Below are 21312 nucleotides of genomic sequence, written 5' to 3'. Positions count from 1 at the left end.
CCATTCTAAAAAAGGTATCTTTAGTGTTTGTCTGCCAAATTATCTTCAATAATATTAATAACTAATATATAAACCATGGAAGCAAGATTCAATAGGAATCTAATGTGTATATCCATAACATGAAAAAGAACAAATGTAATTAGATACATACAATATGATGGGAGAACTGCTTCTGAGCAGTCAGCAACAAACAATCTTTTTCATCGCAACCTGGAAGATGATTAAGAAGAATTTTCAAGGTTTTCGATGTACTAGTGGATAACATACTAATTTCATTCCTTAACCAGAGCATTGAACCGGAAATGAACAAAATAACCGGAAAAAATCATTACAGTATCTTCACCTTTTTGCATATATATACATATATATATACGTATATGTTAGTGGACTATGTACATTTTGTTTTGTGTGTGTAATATTGGTATAGAAGTCTATCTCAATAACTACTCCGTTTTAATTCAATGGGGCTCCAGTTGCCAGTTGGTGGACGATGTAGATTTGTCCCATCAACGTTTGTTAGACCATATGAGCGCGTGCTTTTTGACTCTTCCTAATACTCATTGTAATTTGTATGTATACGTTTGTAAGTATTTAGCAATGTTTTGATTCTGATCAGCCCGTATCTATCCGATATGATCGAGCCGCATGCAACCGTGAATTGAATTCATGCATGTTTTAAACACTATTTAAAATGCATGCATGTTACGCCACTTGGATTCTGAACTTGGTGTTTAATCCGTAGAAGGTAATTAATTTGCGGGAAACTATTGTGTCAAAGACTCATCTTGTTTTGGTATACAAGTTATATGAAAAGAACCATCCGTGGTCTATCACATTTGAAAAGAGCGCAATGCTAGAACTGAACCACCAGTCTCTTGCTATCGATAAATAGTAATGGTCGAATGGAGAGTAGATTATAGATTTCGACCCAAAAGCTTTTTTGGTACTTAACAAAATATATAATTAAACAAAACGAGATTAAGAAAATGATCACCGACACCGTTAGGTAAGCAGGAAACTCTTTTGAAACAAAATCTTATTTACTATTTGAAAAAGCACCAATTAGTGTTGATATAATATACTACTAATATTTTTCCAAAGCACCAATTAATTGATCGTATTTCCAAATCTTATTTACATGATGCAAGTAGTAAGAGATGCATTTATACTCAAATATATAATACTCCTACATACACCTACCTACACATCAATATATACTTATTGATAGAGCCATCGACAATTTTTGTTCCTTTGTGATTGTGATCAATACTACAATTTGAATTAATTTATCAATAGAATATTATTACAGCTATCAGGCATAATATATATTACCAACAATATTAATAGACCCATAGATTTTTTTTTATTTTTTTTTGACAACGACCAATATAACGCATAACTTTATAATTGTTAAATAAATAGCTCACATCTATATAATAATTTATAGAGCCTTCCACCTCATCTTTGTTCTCTCCTTAACAAACTCTTAAACCTTCATTCTAAACACCCCAAAAAAAACACCACAATGGGTTACGATAGGCTCGGTCGGTCCGGACCATCAGACCCGAACCAGAAAAACCAAGCCACGTCACTCCCGGAGCAACATAAGAAAACTAAAACGAAGCTGATTCTCTTCACTTTAGCGGTTTTAGTCGTTGGAGTGATCTGCTTCGGGATCTTTGCCGGTATCCGAGCCGTAGACTCGAATAAAACCGAGCCGAAACTAACTCGAAAACCGACCCAAGCAATCTCCCGAACCTGTAGCAAATCCTTATACCCGAACCTATGCATCGACACACTTCTTGATTTCCCGGGATCTTTAACCGCCGACGAGAACGAACTCATTCACATCTCATTCAACGCAACGCTTCAAAGATTCAGCAAAGCTCTTTACTCTTCTTCTACGATCACATACACTCAGATGCCACCACGTGTACGGTCAGCTTACGATTCTTGCCTCGAGCTACTAGACGACTCGGTGGACGCGCTCTCGCGTGCTCTTTCCTCAGTCGTCGTCGTCTCCGGAGATGAGTCTCATTCCGACGTGATGACGTTGCTTAGCTCAGCTATGACCAACCACGACACTTGCACCGACGGGTTCGATGAAACTGGAGGACAAGGAGGAGGAGTGAAGGATCAAGTGATCGGAGCTGTTAAAGATTTGTCGGAGATGGTGAGTAACTGTTTGGCGATATTCGCCGGAAAAGTTAAAGATTTGTCTGGAGTCCCGGTGGTGAATAATAGGAGGTTACTTGGGACGGAAGAAACAGAGGAATTACAATTACCTAATTGGTTGAAGAGAGAAGACAGAGAGCTTCTTGGTACTCCGACGTCAGCGATTCAAGCTGATATCACTGTGTCTAAAGACGGTACCGGAACGTTCAAGACGATCACGGAAGCGATCAAGAAAGCTCCGGAGCATAGTGGCCGTAGATTCGTCATCTACGTTAAAGCAGGAAGGTACGAAGAAGAAAATTTGAAAGTTGGGAGGAAGAAGACTAACTTGATGTTCATCGGAGACGGCAAGGGTAAAACTGTCATAACCGGTGGTAAAAGTATCGCCGATGATTTAACTACTTTTCACACTGCCACTTTTGGTAACAAAGTTAAACTTTTATAACTTTTGTTTTTTTTGTTCTTGTTCTCTGTTATGATTATTGAGTTATTGGTTTTGTTGTTGTAGCTGCGACTGGAGCTGGATTTATAGTGAGGGACATGACGTTTGAGAATTACGCCGGACCGGCTAAGCATCAGGCCGTGGCACTTCGTGTTGGTGGAGACCACGCGGTGGTTTATCGTTGCAACATTATCGGATACCAAGATGCGCTTTATGTACATTCTAACCGACAGTTTTATCGGGAATGCGAAATTTATGGAACGGTTGATTTTATATTCGGGAACGCAGCTGTGATCTTACAGAGTTGTAACATCTATGCGCGTAAACCTATGCCTCAGCAGAAGATTACGATCACGGCTCAGAACCGGAAAGATCCGAACCAGAACACGGGGATTTCGATTCACGCTTGTAAGCTACTAGCAACGCCGGATCTTGAAGCCTCTAAGGGTAGCTTTCCAACGTATCTAGGCCGTCCGTGGAAGTTGTATTCTAGAGTTGTGTACATGATGTCTGATATGGGTGACCATATTGACCCGCGAGGATGGTTGGAGTGGAATGGTCCTTTTGCGTTGGACACGTTGTACTATGGTGAGTATATGAACAAAGGGCCAGGTTCAGGAATGGGTCAACGAGTCAAGTGGCCGGGTTATCATGTTATTACCTCAGCTGTCGAGGCTAGCAAGTTTACGGTGGCGCAGTTTATTTCTGGTTCGTCTTGGTTGCCATCAACCGGCGTGGCTTTTTTCTCTGGATTGTCACAATAGACTGTCTCAGCCTTGTATGTAATGTATACGAAAGATTTTATATACGAACTCAAGATTTGTAATATAGTCCACAAACCATTTTAAATGTACTTATAGGACATCTTCTTCAATGAAATAAAGATTATGATTTGAGTATGTTCTGTTTTGGATTCTTTGCTCAAATCTTACAATGTGCTTATATATGTTGTCTGTAGATTTGGATCACTAAAGAAACATGGCAAGTTTTACGATCTGTCTGCACATTTCTGGCAAATGGAACAACTCATTTTCTTCTCTAAATACAGTTTTGGACAACAAGAAGCTGTCTGAATCAAAAAAACACACCAAACCAAAACTAAACCAAAGTGAGACAGATCAAAGAGATCGAACAACTGAAAATAGGTATAGAGAGTTGGCTGGTTGTGTGATTCAGCTACAGAGACAAGTTTGGTATGCAAACACCAGAATCGGGACCCTGTTGCTCTTTCCAGATTCTTCCGGTGACTCTAAGTTTCAGCTCTTTCCTTTCTCCACCGGAGAAGAAGAGTGCCATGTTTCTTTGGATTATAAGACCGTCGTGACTGTCTCTGACTTTCCTGTGACTATCTCTGATGCTTCTTGGTGTTCCTTCCCATGTGAGTTTTCTCCCACTGCCTCCAACTTCTAAACTGTATGTATAGTTTCGTGCGTCTTCTTCATCACCCATGAATCTCAGAAACGCCATGTACACTGGAGCCATACCGAGCTGAAACGCTTCAAAATGAAGACAAAAGTATTGTCCGAAACAATGAAAAACCTACAAAACAAACAAAAACAACCCTCAGAATCACAAGACAATATTTGAACATCTCCACAAGTCCATAATCACAAAACAATTGCTTACCGTAAGCATCCAAGTAGCGTTCTCAACTTCTCGTGGATTGGATTTGACATAACGGTGATTAAACGTACATCCAGTATGCATATCGACTTTATGATCATCCCTTAAATGAGCTACAAGGAAAGTGTTATCCCCAACAACAGGACAATCCGAGCCAGCATAGGGACAACTAAAAGGTCTGAAGTTACAGAGAGACTCATGCTTAAGTTTGCTGTAATAAGGGAATATCTCAGGGCAACCAAGATTGTAAAACTTGCAAGGTAGCTCAAGCGACTCAGCTACTTTCTCAAGAGCCAAACATCTAATATCACCAAGCTCTTGTCTACACGTCGGACACCGATTGTTCACCCTTGTTTTACAGGTCGAACATAACGTATGTCCATTATGACACTACAAAAAAAAAAAAGAAACATCCATAAACCTCAAAAACCTTAAATCGTAACAACACACCAAAATCTTCATTGCGATTGGAAGTAAAAGGAATCCCAAATTTAGGAATTGGGGATCATAAAGATCGTAACTTTATAACGGTAAGAGGCAACACAAATCAACGAGATCTATCTTAAAAACCTCAAATGATGAGATACGGACCTGATGAATAGGAGGGTACATAGAATTAGTGCAGACAGGGCATTCAAGGAGCTCGTGAACGCTAGTCGCCGGAGAGATTACAACGGTGGCTCCTCCCTGAGACTTGGTTGATGAGAATTTGTTGTTGTTGTTGTTGAGATGAATCTCATCGTTATCGATCGCGCATTCGATAGTATCTGTCTCCATTAACACCATGATTTCGAAAACAAGAAAAAAAGTCTCAAAATTCAAAATTCAAAAACAAGAAATTGGGGATCTTTTTTTTTTTGTTCCTGGAAAATAAAAATCGGTTCTTTTTTTTTTCTTTTCAAACCGATCAAAAGAGAAAGGAACGAAATCGAACAAGAGAGAAAGAGAAAAGGGAAACTGGGATTTTCCAGGAAAATCAAAACCCTTTTCTCTCTGTCTCTCTCAAATGGTTTGCGGATTGCGCCCAAAGAGCCAAGAGGTGCTTTTCTTCGTTGGCTTTGGTTGAGGAAAAGTTTTTTTGAGGAATTAAATATAGCCGTCCAGATTAAAAGCTTTCTTTTCCGGATTTTAATCCGACGGTTATTAAGAATCTGGCACATGGGTGTTTGATTTTATTTTACCTAAATTGTAGTTTTTATTTGTTTAAAAAAAAAGAAAAAAAAAACGTTTTCTTGTTGAATTTAAAGGTAGTTTTGAATTTTAGGCATTTGTCAACAATCTTAGATTTTCTTCATAAACAATTTAAATTAATTAAGATTTAATAATAAAAAATAATTAAGAATTAAAGATAGTGCATCAATGAAAAGATGGGTGTTGCACAAAAGTTACATCATCATTTATCAATTATGCAAATTGTGCATCCTTCGTTGTGTTCTTTTTTTTTAATTATCCCAACTTTGGTTTCTTTCCTTCATTTTATATGTACAGAGAACGATAAAGTTAAAAGCATACAGAGAGATACATTTTCACCAGATGTTTCTGAATGATGATGATGCATGGATGGTAGTGATCGTGATCATCGAACGTTACATTACATACTTGCTACAACTGATGGAATCTCTGCCTCCACCTCATTTTCTCCATCTGATCCTACCTTTGTCGTCTGCAATAATAATTCAGATCATCCGGTTATCAAACCAACGAAACAATTGTTATTCGGTTAAACAAAACCGTGGTTGCTTTCTCTCGGTTTACCTGAGGAGAAGAATCCTTGGAATTGGTGGTTTCAGAGAGGTACCGACCCAATGCTCCTTTACCACGGAGAATCTTTGCTCCAGAGCCTCTACGTCCTTCTCCTTCAACTGCTTCTTCATCCACCACAACTGCCTCTATCATGTCGCTACCTGTACTCTCATCCGGAATCTGAGAAAAAACAAAAGACATTTTGCATCATAAATAACAAGAATCTGAACTCGGATTCTAGCAGCATTGGTTTGAAAATCACAAGGGGTAGGGTGTATATATTTATACCTCGTACATAGAGTCCATGAGGATGCTTTCTAGAAGAGCTCTTAAGCCACGAGCTCCAGTGTTTTTTGTTATTGCTTTTCTAGCTATTAGCCGCAGTGCGCTTTCCGTGAAATGCAGCTTTACCTGAAGCCAAAAGAGATGGAGACTTGTCTTAAGATTTGAAGCAGAAAGAGAGATAGAGAGATAAATAAGAGCAAAAAAATAGTTACACTATTCATCTGGTACATCTTTTTGTATTGCTTTCCAAGAGCGTTCTTGGGTTCTGTCAACACCTGCAAACCAATGATATTATTGCATATTTTATGAAGAAGAGATAGAGACTCACATCAAATCTCATGTCTATCATTTTACCTCCATAAGTTGGTTCTCAGTCAAAGCAGACAAACTGACGAGAACTGGAAATCTTCCAACAAATTCAGGTATCAAACCATAAGCAATCAGGTCACTGCTTTCCACCTGCCACCGAATATCACATTGTAAATTTCGATATAAATCAACATTTGGTAAGTGAGATATGGGAAAAACATACAGTTTCCATTAGGTTTGATGCAACAGCAGCGTTTGTAACACCACCAGCCCTCATGTTAGCACGCACAGGAGCACCAAACCCTATTGAAGAATCGTGGCGCCTGGAACAAGAACACTCAGTTCACTTGTTAAGGCTATTCAGTTAGAGGATAAGAATATACAAGAATGAAGATTTTTGGAATCTGTTCATCAGTCAGACCTCTCTGAGATCGTCTTTTCGATGTCTACAAAGGCACCACCACATATGAAAAGTATGTCCTTAGTGTCTATCTGCATATAGTCAACAAAAATGTGAGTAAGAAACAGCTGTTACAGGGGAGACACCTAATCAACTGTTTAACATGAAAACAAGATACCATGTCGATTAACATTTTAAAACCAACACTCCAATCATCATGCTAAGAATACTAAATTGGAAAGCTCTTCTGTCTACATAATCATTGACATTATAGTATAATAACAATATTGACCAAAATACATGAGTAAATACATGTGAATAGCTTTTGTTGTTTTTGTAAGGTGCAAACCAAAATATACAGAGTAAAGTAGAGCACGACAAACCTGGATATTGTCACCTCTAGGGTGCTTCCTAGCGCCCTTCTCAGGTACATTTACAATCTATATCCAGAAAGAGGGAGTTGGAAATAGGGCATCAAACACAAAAGTATCGCGACTTTACTTAGTGGAGCTCTCAAATCAAATAATACATGTCTTCCTTTGGTATATTAAAGACTATTGCAGCATACTCAAACAGTAAACTTACTGTTCCTTCCAGCATTTTTAGCAATGCTTGTTGAACACCTTCTCCTGATACATCTCTGCTGATGTTAAGGCTTTCTGCCTGGTAACCAAAAGGTTCAAAAAGGTTCAAAGAACAAAATTTATCTAAGAAGCACAGAAAATAACATTCACGTTTTCCAAGGAAAAAGGTGTTTTGTTCCCTAACCTTCTTTGTGATCTTGTCAACTTCATCAATGTAAACAATCCCCTGTTGTGCAGCTGCAACATTATAATCTGCAACCTGGACAGAGATATAAAATCCACACATTAACTATATAAGAAGATCGATTATACTGGTATACAAATAATAATGTTTAAGTTGTGGAAACTTACTGTGAGAAGTTTGTATAATATAGACTCGACGTCCTCTCCCACATAACCAGCCTGACAAATCATTTCATTTCCGAACAAAAAAATGAATGTCAGAGATTGGTCATCATGAAAAGGACATGGGCCAAAAAGACTAGAAGAAAGACGAGAATTGCCTGAGTTAGTGTCGTCGCATCCGCAATGACAAAAGGAACATTCACAAACCGTGCCAAGGTTTTCGCAAGTAGTGTCTTCCCTGTGTTTGAAGAAAAACACCAAAACAGATTATGTGAGAAGGCTGAAATTGAAGTTTCAGAACCATGCTAGATTGAAATAATGATTGTATTATAGTAGCATATCAGGCTTGCGCATTTTGCAGATTGGGGGTCAGACTTTACCTGACCCAGTTGGTCCCATCAAGAGAATGTTACTCTTCTCTAGTTCTACCATATCATCATCTGCTGGTTTCGCTGCAGTGCTCTCTGTTTCTCCAGTGGATCTAGCTTCCCAACAAGTTTCAACATCACTCTTACAGGATACGTGAAATCACAAAGAAACAAACAGATACAAGTACACGAAACTGCGATATTCCCATGTAAAGGAAATGCATACTAGCATGATTAACTAAATCACTAGGTATTTTTTGTTTACTTTCAGATGCTGAGGAAACTAAACGGCACTATATATAGAAGACAGAATATTTTTCAAATATATTTATTAACATATAGAAACATTTCATTTAGGTAAACATAAGAGAGTGAACTAACCGTTTCTGTGCTGATTCGTGATATATCCTCTTGTAGTGATTGTAAACTGCCACTGCAAGCACCTGCATCAACGAGATAACAAAAGAATGCGTAAAGAACTAAAAAATATTTCCAAGGTAAATAAAAGCATACAAACTCAAGAATCAGAGCTTAAAGTTGGCATTCAACTGTGAGCAGAAGTATGGAAAATAATATTGAGGACAGCTCGATGCACAAAAATGAAACAAGGAATTAAACATTGGAGACACTGGAACCAAACCTAGAACCTAAAAATCCAGCATCAGATAACTAACACTCAGTTTTGATATTTTTCTGTAATAACGAAAGTAACTTTGTAATTACAATCCATCTTGTAACAAAGCTCCAAAAAGGAGTTGTGGCTGTGAGAGTGCGGTTAGTACCATTCAAAGCCTAAAGCATCACAAAAAAATGTTTAGCCCCACATGATTATCTACGAAGAAACCAATATAGAACCCTAAAGCTTTAGCAACTCAGATGTTAGTAAAGTTAGCATTGATACTAATATCATGAAAGTGTTATCACATCACTTTTTTTCTTGTATAGACACTTCACCTTTTTGGCTCTTTCCTGACCAATCACGAACTTGTTCAAACCTTTACAAATCTCCTTTGGTGTAGGAAACTCAGACCCAAGATTGGATCCACCCCAAGAATCTTCTTTCGAATTAGACCCTGTCCCGTCACCAGGACCACCACCGGGATTACCTCCACCTCCACCGCCACCGCCACCACGACCAAGATTAACACTAGACCCATTAACCCTAACGGAAACTCCATCACCAGGAGGCTGCCACAGATCCGGTGGGTCTCCTTGTGAACTCAGAGTAACAACAGAATAAGAAGAAGAAGAAGCAACAGCGTTCATCTTCTGGGCACAATTAGTAGCATAGCCTTTACTCGAATTACCAAACAAACTCGTTCCAAGCGGGGAGGAGATTTTATTTTGGAATCTGTTGTTGGATGAATCATCGGGTCTAGAGCGAGTCGTGGCGGTTCGAGCGGTGTGGATACGGTTGAAGATGAAGTACCTAAACTGAGAAAGAGTGAGAGAAGCGGTTTCTCTAGACGTGTTCGACCTTAAAGCCGCGGCCATGGTGAGGGGTTTGGTTACACCGGGAAAATCAAACGGATTGTGTGAAGACGAAGTCAGAAATAAAAACCGAAGCTTTCTTAGCAATTGATTGACATAGTAATCCGATCGATGGGTTTTGTAAGAAAACGAAATGAAATAAAAAAGTGAAACTTTGTTGGAAAAGGGTTTCAATTGATGACGCAATCTGTGGGAGTGAAGCACACGGAAAGGATGAAGAAGAAGAGCCGACGAAAACGCAAAATTCGAAAAGGGGCAAAAATGAAAATGGAAGAGAATATCTAATCAAATCATCTGCTTCTTCTGGTTTGAGTTTGACGAGAGCTTTTGGACGGCCCATTGTTTTTAATACGTCGTCGTCTTATTCTCCGTTACCACCAGTTCTATTGATTTTTCAACCGCCGGGTAACAACAACAACAAAAATAAATAAATAAATAAACAAGGCGCAGAGTTAATTCTTGTTCATACATTTTGTTTCTTACAAATAATTATAATTAATTAAGATCATAAAACTATAATACACTACAAAAAAAACTTACAATAAACTTTAAATAATAAAACGTTACATTATATATAAATTCATATAATAACTTCTTTTTAAAAAAGTATTTCGGTAATACTGATTCCCATCCGCTGTCTTTCCTGATACGTTTGTGTCATAATTTTCTTTCGAAAGACGGATATTCTATATTTTGTATGTGTATAGGGAGATGAACCGTCTTGTGGATGAGTTGTTGAACTATGCTTTCTCTTTAATTTTAGGATTTCATAGCTTTGATTCTTCTCTGGAGGCTGTTAACTCCATTGTTTGTGAGGATACAAATGATCTACGCGTCTTACATCCATTCGGTTATAATTGCTTTAGTTTTCTTTTTTTACTAAAATGCAGGAGATGCACCAAAAAAAAACATAACCCTAGACGTATGTGATATATTATAAATCGATTATCAAACTTAGTTTTTGAAATTAACCCGTACGTATGTGTGGATCGAACACTAGTATTATATATAATAGCCAATGCATATTGAAATGATAGATGTCTGGTAAAAAACAAAATTTTGATGTATTCATTTGTCGGATGTGAAAAAATTATTTATATTTATAAGATATATAATTGTTGGGAGTCTTGAGACTAATGTGATTTAAAAAAAAGGACTTAGTAAAATGAGTTAAGAAATCTTTATATAATTGTAAGGACTAACATGTAAAATAAAAAATGAAACCTCAATATTGAGGTAATACATAAAAATTTCATTGTTGAGGATTTGAGGTTTGCTTGTAGAGATGCACGTAAGATATTGTTTTGAAATAATTCTCTGAAAATATCAAAATCAATAGATAATTATGACTAATAAAACAATAAAATTCAATTTTAAATTTTTAGAAGGGAAAGATATATTTAATTTAAGGGCTAATTATGCTCAAAATATATAAATGCTGCTGATTCATCATGCATAGAAGAAAAGAAAAAGAGATTTATAGTTCCCTAATCCCCTATTAGAGAGACTAGGTTTGGTAAATATTGATCTGAAAGTAATTAAGAGATAAGTAGATTCTAGTAATTAGATTACACCACATTCCACATTCCCTAAAACTAATAACTTTTTTTTTACTAAAATCTCAACGGCACTCTCTCTCTCTTATCTCTCAGATTAATATTCCAATTTTCTCATCGGAAGATCCACAATCATAAACCGAAGTCAGTGATCTCCGGTTCAGTGTTCCGCCGGTGAATGAATCGTCCACCGGTATAGCAGATCCAACGACACACAATCCTAATTGAGTAACGACCGAATCAGTGGATCCAGCAGAAACTTCCATATCTGGAGATTTGATTTAGTGATTAATATAGTGAAGAAGCATTTGCGTCAGGGTGAATTTGATTGAGAGAGAGATCTGATTTTGGTGGATCTGTTTCAATCAAAATGGCGAGGAAAGGATCGAGTATAAGATTATCGAGTTCGAGGATATCTTCGCTTTTGCTATCCATGTTTGCAACTTTTGCTTCTTTCTATGTAGCTGGCCGGTTAGTTCTGCATTTTTTATCCCATCTCTTAACAAATTGCATTCCCTTGATTCTTGTCTTGTTTGTTTAATTGCTTCTAGTTTATGGCAAGAATCTCAAACTAGGGTTCATCTAATCAAGGAGCTCGACAGAGTAACAGGACAGGTTAGTATTGTATTTGGATGTCACTTTTTTGACAGCAGTGAGTATTTATGTCCTTGGAATCTTTGTTTGGTGTGTAATGTACTTGAATGCTTATTATTATTACTGTTCTTTTTTTTTATATTGGTTTTAGGGTAAATCTGCTATTTCAGTTGATGATACTTTGAAGATCATAGCTTGCAGGTAAAATTATGGTACTTTTGTGGGATTTGGTTTCATTTGAATTGTATACATGGAACTTGTTGAACACATGTTTTTCTTTCTAGGGAACAGAAGAAAACGCTAGCAGGTCTTGAGATGGAACTAAGTGCAGCAAGGCAAGAAGGTTTTGTTTCGAAAAGTCCCAAACTTACTGATGGAACTGAAACCAAGAAAAGACCATTAGTGGTTATCGGTATAATGACGAGTTTGGGTAACAAGAAGAAGAGGGATGCTGTCCGTCAAGCTTGGATGGGTACGGGTAAGGTTTCTTCTCCTTCTCCATGTTTTTTTGTAAGATGTACCAGTCTGTTATTTTCCAGATGTTGTTAGCTTAGCATTGTCCTTTTATTGCAGGTGCATCACTTAAAAAACTTGAAAGTGAAAAGGGTGTGATTGCACGATTTGTTATTGGAAGAAGGTTTGGATTTGGTTTACCACTCGTTGATTTATCTTATGCTTTTGATGATGATTTATGCGGTACTGGAATCTTGTTTTGAAATGTTGTTTTTGTGTTATTTAGTGCAAATAAAGGGGACAGCATGGACAAGAGCATTGATACTGAAAATAGTCAAACTGATGACTTCATTATTCTCGTATGTGTTTACTGACTCTCTCTCTCTCTATATTATTTCCTCAAGCATTCATTTACCAGCTCACCTGTGTTACAATTGAGAGCTTGACCATTTATCTGTTTTCAGGATAATGTAGTTGAGGCACCTGAGGAAGCTTCTAAGAAGGTAAAACTGTTCTTTTCCTATGCAGCAGATAGGTGGGATGCACAGTTTTATGCAAAGGCCATCGACAATATCTATGTAAATATAGGTAAGTTAGTACTAAAAGAGTATTTTACAGCCGAAGCCTTTTTCGTTGTTTGTGTTGCTTGGGGTGATTGGAAATATCGATAGTTGATTGTCTATGTCATTCTTCTTGGGGTTCCAAAAGCTTTACACTCTTTAGAAAGACGCAAAATCCCTAGGTATGGTGGTTAGTGGTGAAATTGAGAAGTTACACAGTTAGAATTATTATTAGGCTGTGAAATACAGTGGAGGATGTTTTTGCAATATTTTTTCATGCCACCTTTAAGGTCTTTTATTCCCTCTGTTGTGATTGTTCTAAGGTCAAAGAGTTTCCATGTAAGCATTTTGCTGACATGATTATGTACTATGAATGTAATTATTCCGATGCAGATGCTCTCGGAAGTACACTTGCAGCACATCTGGAAAACCCACGGGCTTACATCGGTTGCATGAAATCAGGCGAAGTTTTCTCAGAACCGTGAGTTTATGCTTAAAACCCCAGCACCATTAGGACAATTAGGACCGTCAGGATATTTTTCAGTCTGATGTAATCTTAAAGTCTTGACATAAATTTTGCTTTTCTGGCAGGAACCACAAATGGTATGAACCAGAGTGGTGGAAATTTGGTGACAAGAAAGCGTAAGTTCTAAAAATATTCATAGCAATGGATTGACTAGATTCATTTCTTCCATATGAGTAGGAACCACCTGTTCTTGTTTCATTTATCTTGCAGATACTTCCGCCATGCTTATGGGGAGATGTATGTTATAACGCATGCATTGGCTAGATTTGTATCAATCAATAGGTCAGTCTTTTCAACTCTCAGTTACACGTGATGAGGACACATATTTTTCAAATGTTCACGCAAACAGAGATATAGATTGAAACTGAGTTTTTGCGTTCTTTCTTATGTATGATGATGATGAATGGATTGGTGACAGAGACATTCTTCATTCGTATGCTCACGATGATGTCAGCACGGGTTCATGGTTCGTGGGTCTTGATGTTAAACATGTAGATGAAGGAAAGTTCTGCTGTTCTGCGTGGTCCTCAGGTATATAACTTAGATTCTACTGCTTATAAACTTGTATAATTTCATCATATTGTTTGACATGTATGTAAATTATTTCCATACGTTTCAGAAGCTATATGCGCAGGAGTGTAGTAGAACCAAAGACAAATCCAAGTGTGAGGCTTTGCTCTTTGATGATTATAGAGAAAGAAAACACAAATGATATTTGTATGAAAATGGCTAATTACACAATTTTCTCTCTGTATTCTAAACTTACCATTTTATTGGTCATTGCATTATACAAAGTCTAGGTTTTGGAAGTGGTAAACATATATTCTCATCGACCAAATTAAACCAAAGTAAAACCACAAATCATCCATTTTTTACACAAGTAAAACCAAATACCTATACTTTGTCAACCTTTGTGTTATCAAATTTGAAGTTTACTTATATAAACTATATAGAATAAGAAAAAGTAGAACGCCAAATCAGGAAGAACCATGTAGCAAATGTGCCAATGCCTTTTCAGTGTCGTTCTCAAACATGAAGAGAGCGTCTGCAACAGAGTTTGTTGGAAAACCCATCTCCCGTATTGCTGTGAACCCATTTGCAAATTCTTGAACCTGAAACGTGTTAAACCTGTGATTAGCTTCTCCTTTGGGGGAAAAGAATGAAGAAGCAAGATGTGGCAATCCAAAGATCCACAATTGATCACGGTTTTAAACTATGGACTTAAAAAGTATATTTGATCGCTGTAACCACGGTGTAGCTCAGTTAGCAAAAATACAAGAATAGAAAGTGTAGGAGGAAATAAGATAAAAGCACCTTTGTGGGATTATCACCATAGTTTGCAACAGCTATGTTAACAGCTTCTCGGTTGAGCCCAGCATATTTCATCACTACCGGATCTACACCCTGCATTAGGAATCCCTTATTAACAATAACAAATGCAGATAGAGCTAAAGTAAATCCAAGGATCATACACTGTAATGCAAAAACAAATCTACTCTGCTAGTTACATCCACAAATGATCCACACTTGTTCTTCCTCTACCTCACATTGATACTATACATTGGTGCCATTAATCACCTCAGAGTAACTCTACAAAACTTCCATTTTTGTTCCCAATGATGATTCAAACTTGCTCGTACTAGAGAACACACTGATACTACTACACTTTGTTGCCATTAACCCAACTCTTATAAACCTACCATAGAATTTGAAAGAGAGCCTTACCACTGAAGACGGTGATGGTTCTGGAAACTTGGCCGGTGGTGGTGGATTCTCAGTTCCGAATTTACTCCAATCTGGATTATCTTTCTCCGCTTCCGCAAGAACTTTCCTCTCTAAACCGAAATCGAACTGAAAACTACTCCGATGAATATCTCCGACTCGAGGCAACAACTGAGGCTGCAACAAATTTGTATAAACTACTTCATGATTATACAATCACAGAGTTTAAAGATCAAAACAGTGGCAAATTCAAACATGATCATTCATACCGGTGGAGTAATCCGATACTCAGGCTTCAAATTCACCTTGATTCCTAATCCAGCTACCAAAACCACAAAATCAACAAAATCAAAATCAAATGCGTTCGTAAAACCTAAAATTAGAGATCAGAACGAGACTTTTACATGAGGTTGAAGGAGAAGAGTTATGCTGAAACGAAGGGTTTCTCTCCGGCGGAGGGAAAAATTGTTGTTGGCCGTGACCGATTTGTTGACCGATCTTAGGGTATCCAGAAGGTGCGTAAATAGGATGGTTAGATGCTGGAGAAGGAGATGATGCTGAGGAAGGTGTTCCGTACATGGGTCGAGGGTACGATGGTCCAGATTTGTTTCTGTAATCGTAGTCCATTGTTGTGTGTTTTCTACCAAGTTTGAAAGGATCTATGCAGAGCGAAGCATCAATTAATTAGGCGATGAAGAAGAAGAAAGAAGTCTTGAAAGGGTGATGAGATCTGTTTGGATATGAGGATTTGTTTATCCTTACCTTGATTTTGACTTAATCTTGTTTTTCGTTGACTTTCGTTTACCGGGCCTACTAAAGCCCATTAAAGTTTTACTTCATATTAGCTCAACAATGTAACCTCTTGTATATGAAATTATGAATGATTTATTGATTACACAACAATGTTCTTCTACACAAATCATTAGATTAAATGTCTAGGTTTAATATTTGGATTGATCCGATCTGAGTCAATGTTTTGGTGCATAGTGATTGATTTAATGGAGGTGATGTTTAGCTATGTATTCTCTTAGTTGGGATGTCATGTGTGTATACATTGTAACCGACCATATTTGGGTGTAGTTTTTTTTTTAATACTGTATCATTTTTAGTCTTGAGAAGAGGATACAATACAAGTTCCAAAAATCAATCATTAAGCCCATAAAATCACTTTTTCTGTTGTCTCTTAGAAACTTATGATAGAATCCATTCCATCCTAAACCAAAAAACACAAGCTATGTATATCGTTCAAATTTCTAAAATTTTAAACATACTCAACGATTATTTATTTTTTGACTTCGGATATGTCTCTTTCCTCTGATCTCATTGTCCAAAGATTCTATTCTCGAGTTTGTGTGTGGGGGGTGGGTGAATAAAGAGAGAGACTAGAGAATTAGCATGAACCATGAGACTCTCTTTTTCTAATTTCAACTGTTAAAAAAACACGACTTAGGTTACACCACCAAAATCAATTGTTCAAAGGTTGAAATATAATGTGGAAAACTCCAAACCAAAAAAAGTAACAAAAGTTTGAATATTTTGAGTTCCTTTCACCGTGATTTTCTCAGCAAACAAAACAAAAACAAAAACAGAGTTGTTAGGCATCAAGTCAACAACTCGCCGAACCTAACATTAACCTAAAGCAACCCACTCTCGTTATATAATAGTATACTACACAGATTAAATAAAAATTACACCTATTGTTTATTTATCTTATTACACCTCAAAAGTCAATAATTGTAAACTTATTATATATCTTAACTATCTTCGTCTTCATCCATTATTATAAACGCCACTTTACCCTTAAACCAGTTTTTTTGTTCTTCTCCACCCAAAGAACAACAAACACTGAATATTTTCCGGGAAAATGAAGACTCAAGTTGTTTTGATACTCGTCGGAGTAATGTTCAACATCTGTAACATAGAAGCAGAGACGATCAAAGAAGATAAACACGCTCTTCTACAGTTTGTGAACAACGTCAATCACTCTCATTCACTCAACTGGTCACCAAAACTTTCTATCTGTACCGAATGGGCCGGTGTTACCTGCAACTCCGATCGTTCCAGTGTCGTTGCACTTCATTTAGCAGCCACGGGTCTACGGGGGCATATCGAGTTAAGCACCATAGCCAGGTTAACAAATCTTCGTTCTCTCATTCTCAGTTCTAACAACATCTCTGGACCTTTTCCTCCAAGTTTACATGCTTTGAAGAACTTGACCGAGCTTAAACTCGACTCCAACGAGTTTTCTGGTCCTTTGCCTTCTGTTTTCTCTTCTTGGGAGCATCTACAAGTTCTTGATCTCTCTAATAATCGGTTTGATGGTAGTATTCCATCTTCGGTTGAGAAGCTAACTGGATTACGCTCTCTGAATCTTGCGAATAACAAGTTTTCAGGTGAGGTACCTAATCTCCATATTCCGGGTCTGAAGCTGCTCGACTTAGCTCACAACAATCTGACAGGAACCATACCTGAGTCATTGCAGAGATTTCCACTATCAGCATTTGTCGGAAACAAAGTTTCCTCCAAAAAGCTGGTGCCTGTTCATTCATCAATAAGGAAACACATGAAACATCACAATCATGCAATTCTTGGCATAGCATTAAGCTCATGCTTTGCGATACTAGCTCTGCTTGCTATCTTATTGGTAATCATCCATAATAGAGAAGAGCAAAGAAGATCTACAAAGGAAAAACCTAGCAAGAGGAGGAAGGATTCAGATCCAAACGTGGGTGAAGGAGATAACAAGATTGTGTTTTTCGAAGGGAAGAATCTTGTCTTTGACTTGGAAGACTTGTTGAGAGCTTCTGCTGAAGTTTTAGGGAAGGGTCCATTCGGGACAACCTACAAGGTCGATCTTGAGGACTCTGCGACCATTGTTGTGAAAAGGATCAAGGAAGTTAGTGTGACTCAGCGGGAATTCGAGCAGCAAATCGAAAATATTGGCAACATCAAGCATGAGAATGTTGCCACTTTAAGAGGATATTTCTACTCTAAGGATGAGAAGCTTGTGGTTTATGATTACTACGAACATGGAAGTCTTTCAACTTTACTACACGGTACGTTGATAATGTCACTATTTGAATTTAGTAAACCATAGGTGGCTAAGTTAGTCTAATGTATGAGTATCCCTTAGCATATATCTTACATAACTAAGTTAGTCTAAGTGTGCATCAATATGTGTTTGACTCTTCAGGTCAGAGAGGTCTTAGGGAACGGAAACCTCTAGAATGGGAAACTAGACTGAATATGGTGTATGGAACAGCAAGAGGAGTAGCTCATATTCACTCACAAAGCGGAGGCAAACTAGTCCACGGGAACATAAAATCCTCAAACATTTTCCTCAACGCAAAAGGATATGGATGTATCTCTGGAGCAGGAATGGCCACACTGATGCATTCTCTACCCCGACATACAGTAGGTTATCGTGCACCAGAGATAACGGACACAAGAAAGGGGACCCAACCGTCGGATGTGTATAGTTTCGGGATTTTGATATTCGAGGTACTAACAGGGAAATCAGAAGTAGCAAACCTGGTGAGGTGGGTGAACTCCGTAGTTAGAGAAGAATGGACCGGAGAGGTGTTTGATGAGGAGCTACTGAGGTGTACCCAAGTAGAAGAAGAGATGGTGGAGATGCTGCAGGTTGGTATGGTATGCACAGCGCGATTACCAGAAAAGAGACCAAATATGATTGAGGTAGTGAGGATGGTGGAAGAAATAAGACCAGAAAAACTAGCGAGCGGATACAGATCAGAGGTTTCCACAGGCGCAACAACAACTCCAATTGGAAGTCTATCAGGATCGCCGTATATACTGTGAGAAAGACTATTCATCTTACCTTTTATGTATTTGTTCAGAAAAGGATTTCATTTTTTCAGTTCAGTCTATGAAAAAGGGCATAAAGCTTACCTAGTTTAACAAAAAAAGGGGTTAGTGAATGATGTATATATTGATCAGTCACTCTCAAAAAAAAGGCCAGAAAACGAACTCAATTCACACATTAATTTAAATAACAAACTTTTTCATATAAAAAGCGTACATAGTTCTTTCTAGGGAAGAACAGAAAACAAGACGAAACAAAATATAATAAACAACACATACCGCCCTGATTTCAGCTTTTAGTAGTAACAGGAAAGAATCCATTCACATTCGAAAGTCGAAACAGGTCTTGCTAGTGGTCCCTCCCAAGTTTATGAACAGCGAGGAAAGTAGAGATATAGTCACTTCCACTTAAATTTGGTCTTGATACCCCCTGAAAAGGAGTAGTAGTGCTTGATGAGCAAAGAACACATGCACATAACTTAGATGGATTCAGAAACAAACTTCATAATATTAGTCATTCAAACCTTCAGATTCCTCAAAAGAAACTTCCTTTACTAATGAGGCAGAAGCATTGTACTCAAATCTGGAATGAACAGAAGGGGAAACAAGTATCAGCGTAAAACACAAACTGCACAGAAGGAGGATGAACAGAAGGGGAAACAATAATAAAATACTGACCTTTTCTATATGAGAGATATACAAAATGTTTTTACAGACTATTATTGTGATATCCATTTTAAAATGTTTATATCAAAACTAGAATCTGTCATCTAACAATATTTAAAATTACCCTTGGCTAACCTGTTAAAGTTTTCAGCTCTAACTAGAGGTTTAAGTTGTAATCATGTATAATTTGAAGTACTAACTTCAGTAGTTATCCCCTAAGAGTGTTCAATCTTTATTTTGTTCCATAAAAGTGGATCTTCTGGTGTCACCACTAATAGCCAAGTCACATAAGTAACAAAGCTCACTAAGTCTCTAACGACCCACATCAGTTGTTCTCAGAAAGAGAAGAGCTAAAATATCAGGAAATGAGACAAATAAAATCAGGTTAAATATTAAAGAACAGAGGGACAACAAAAAAAATGGGATCCAGTTACCTGTTAGAAAGAAGCACTTCAAGTTCATAGTCAGATGCACTTTTAGTCACATCTACCATAACCTGAACAAGTTCAGTCTTTCGAGTACTGGCCATGAAGAGATCATACTCCGTGGGAATAATGATAGCAAAGAAGTTATCACTCAATTTGCTCAAACACATCTTCTCTACTGCTGCCAGAGCTATTCTCCTGGTCATAGCTTCAGTCTCAGGATCAATTAGATAGATAGCAAAGTCAGTGAGGATAAAAATACGCCTCTTCATCTTCCCCGAGCCAGTGAACTTCAAAACTTTATCAGCAAATAGAATCGGCGTATCACCTATAACAAAATCATAATCACCTTCTCAACATCAATACACAAACCACATTGCAACTTCAAGGTGAAAAGCCAACCACTAGCAATCAAAACAACAATCATATAAGAATCACAATACAATCGACTAGATCCGACTAGATTCTGAAATTTTCACCAGCTGAATTGATCAAATTAACCGAACCTTGTTTCTCTAGAATCCGCATCAATCCAGGACGCGTAGAGACGTGGAGATAATCACCACGATGCTCTCTAAAGCGAGAAGCTTTCCTCCTTACTTTACCACCAGCGAAAGGCGTCTGATCTCCTCCGTCTACCTCACCCGCACCATGATCTTCATCTCCGCCATCAAAATCAGGCGGCGGAGATTCATCGCCATCGTACTTCGGTCGCCTTTGTACCTTAGACCGGTCCATCCCTCACTCACGGCGACGATGACTCGGAATCGGTTCACTTCAGATTCTTCCTTGAGAAATCTCCAAAGTGAGAGAAAGAGAGAGAGAGAGACGACGTGGCTTCAAACGATTCGTGTAAATCAAAAGATAAGATCTCAACCGTTAGATTATCTGACTTTTACCGCAACGACGCGTTTCGATGCCACTTTGATTTCAAAATTTAAAGATAAGATCTCAGCCGTTAGATTTTTTGAAATGCCACTTGATTTGTTTCTCTTTGAATTTTTAAAGATAAGATCTCAGCCGTTTAATATGACTTTATTCCAAACGACGACGTTTCGCATGCCACTTGATGTTATCATTTTTTTATAAGAAGGGCCGCGTCGTTTTAAAGCTGAGTCCCCCCCAACTAGTCAAAAGAAATTATATATCGTGGACGTGAGCACAGAGAATTATTATTCTCCTCCTCCTCAAGCGTCCACCACCATCTCTTTTTTTTTTTTTTT

At 37.7% G+C, this 21312-nt stretch overlaps 7 protein-coding genes across 8 annotated transcripts; 3 read left to right on the top strand and 4 right to left on the bottom strand.

The window, feature by feature from the left end:
• On the top strand, positions 1439 to 3516 carry LOC104728462 (probable pectinesterase/pectinesterase inhibitor 61). The gene is made up of 2 exons (XM_010447439.2): positions 1439 to 2597; positions 2684 to 3516. The coding sequence occupies exons 1-2, from the start codon at positions 1526 to 1528 to the stop codon at positions 3379 to 3381; spliced, it is 1770 nt and encodes a 589-aa protein (XP_010445741.1). The 5' UTR covers positions 1439 to 1525; the 3' UTR covers positions 3382 to 3516.
• On the bottom strand, positions 3602 to 5315 carry LOC104728483 (E3 ubiquitin-protein ligase SINAT5). Its single transcript, XM_010447456.2, has 3 exons — positions 4832 to 5315; positions 4244 to 4630; positions 3602 to 4156 (listed from the first exon to the last, which is right to left on the bottom strand). Exons 1-3 carry the CDS (start codon positions 5024 to 5026, stop codon positions 3794 to 3796), a joined length of 945 nt encoding a protein of 314 aa, XP_010445758.1. The 5' UTR covers positions 5027 to 5315; the 3' UTR covers positions 3602 to 3793.
• On the bottom strand, positions 5613 to 10077 carry LOC104728450 (CLP protease regulatory subunit CLPX1, mitochondrial). Its single transcript, XM_010447426.2, has 15 exons — positions 9229 to 10077; positions 8656 to 8717; positions 8287 to 8387; positions 8065 to 8144; positions 7913 to 7963; positions 7746 to 7820; positions 7563 to 7640; positions 7361 to 7417; positions 6999 to 7069; positions 6801 to 6900; positions 6623 to 6727; positions 6481 to 6543; positions 6272 to 6394; positions 5996 to 6163; positions 5613 to 5903 (listed from the first exon to the last, which is right to left on the bottom strand). The coding sequence occupies exons 1-15, from the start codon at positions 9766 to 9768 to the stop codon at positions 5832 to 5834; spliced, it is 1746 nt and encodes a 581-aa protein (XP_010445728.1). The 5' UTR covers positions 9769 to 10077; the 3' UTR covers positions 5613 to 5831.
• Positions 11301 to 14271, top strand: LOC104728428 (hydroxyproline O-galactosyltransferase HPGT1). Of its 2 annotated transcripts, none has more exons than XM_010447410.2 (12): positions 11301 to 11792; positions 11873 to 11936; positions 12067 to 12116; positions 12200 to 12393; positions 12489 to 12552; positions 12655 to 12727; positions 12833 to 12956; positions 13322 to 13409; positions 13520 to 13570; positions 13665 to 13736; positions 13873 to 13985; positions 14077 to 14271. In XM_010447410.2, the coding sequence occupies exons 1-12, from the start codon at positions 11692 to 11694 to the stop codon at positions 14094 to 14096; spliced, it is 1014 nt and encodes a 337-aa protein (XP_010445712.1). In that variant the 5' UTR covers positions 11301 to 11691; the 3' UTR covers positions 14097 to 14271. The 2 variants fall into 2 exon arrangements, with proteins under 2 accessions (XP_010445712.1, XP_010445710.1); XM_010447408.2 differs by having other exon boundaries at positions 11303 to 11792; positions 14074 to 14271.
• LOC104728440 lies at positions 14252 to 15921 on the bottom strand. Its single transcript, XM_010447417.1, has 5 exons — positions 15581 to 15921; positions 15446 to 15498; positions 15180 to 15353; positions 14769 to 14858; positions 14252 to 14566 (listed from the first exon to the last, which is right to left on the bottom strand). The coding sequence occupies exons 1-5, from the start codon at positions 15801 to 15803 to the stop codon at positions 14432 to 14434; spliced, it is 675 nt and encodes a 224-aa protein (XP_010445719.1). The 5' UTR covers positions 15804 to 15921; the 3' UTR covers positions 14252 to 14431.
• LOC104728421 (probable inactive receptor kinase At5g53320) lies at positions 16728 to 19053 on the top strand. The gene is made up of 2 exons (XM_010447400.1): positions 16728 to 18232; positions 18370 to 19053. Exons 1-2 carry the CDS (start codon positions 17041 to 17043, stop codon positions 18993 to 18995), a joined length of 1818 nt encoding a protein of 605 aa, XP_010445702.1. The 5' UTR covers positions 16728 to 17040; the 3' UTR covers positions 18996 to 19053.
• On the bottom strand, positions 19156 to 20924 carry LOC104728411 (myosin IB heavy chain-like). Its single transcript, XM_010447391.1, has 4 exons — positions 20596 to 20924; positions 20099 to 20417; positions 19523 to 19581; positions 19156 to 19428 (listed from the first exon to the last, which is right to left on the bottom strand). The coding sequence occupies exons 1-4, from the start codon at positions 20825 to 20827 to the stop codon at positions 19397 to 19399; spliced, it is 642 nt and encodes a 213-aa protein (XP_010445693.1). The 5' UTR covers positions 20828 to 20924; the 3' UTR covers positions 19156 to 19396.

The sequence above is a fragment of the Camelina sativa genome, chromosome 2 (genome assembly GCF_000633955.1).
Source record: "Camelina sativa cultivar DH55 chromosome 2, Cs, whole genome shotgun sequence".
Taxonomy (NCBI): domain Eukaryota; kingdom Viridiplantae; phylum Streptophyta; class Magnoliopsida; order Brassicales; family Brassicaceae; genus Camelina; species Camelina sativa.
Note: the sequence above shows the minus strand (reverse complement) of the source record. Positions and strands in the feature narration are given on the sequence as shown.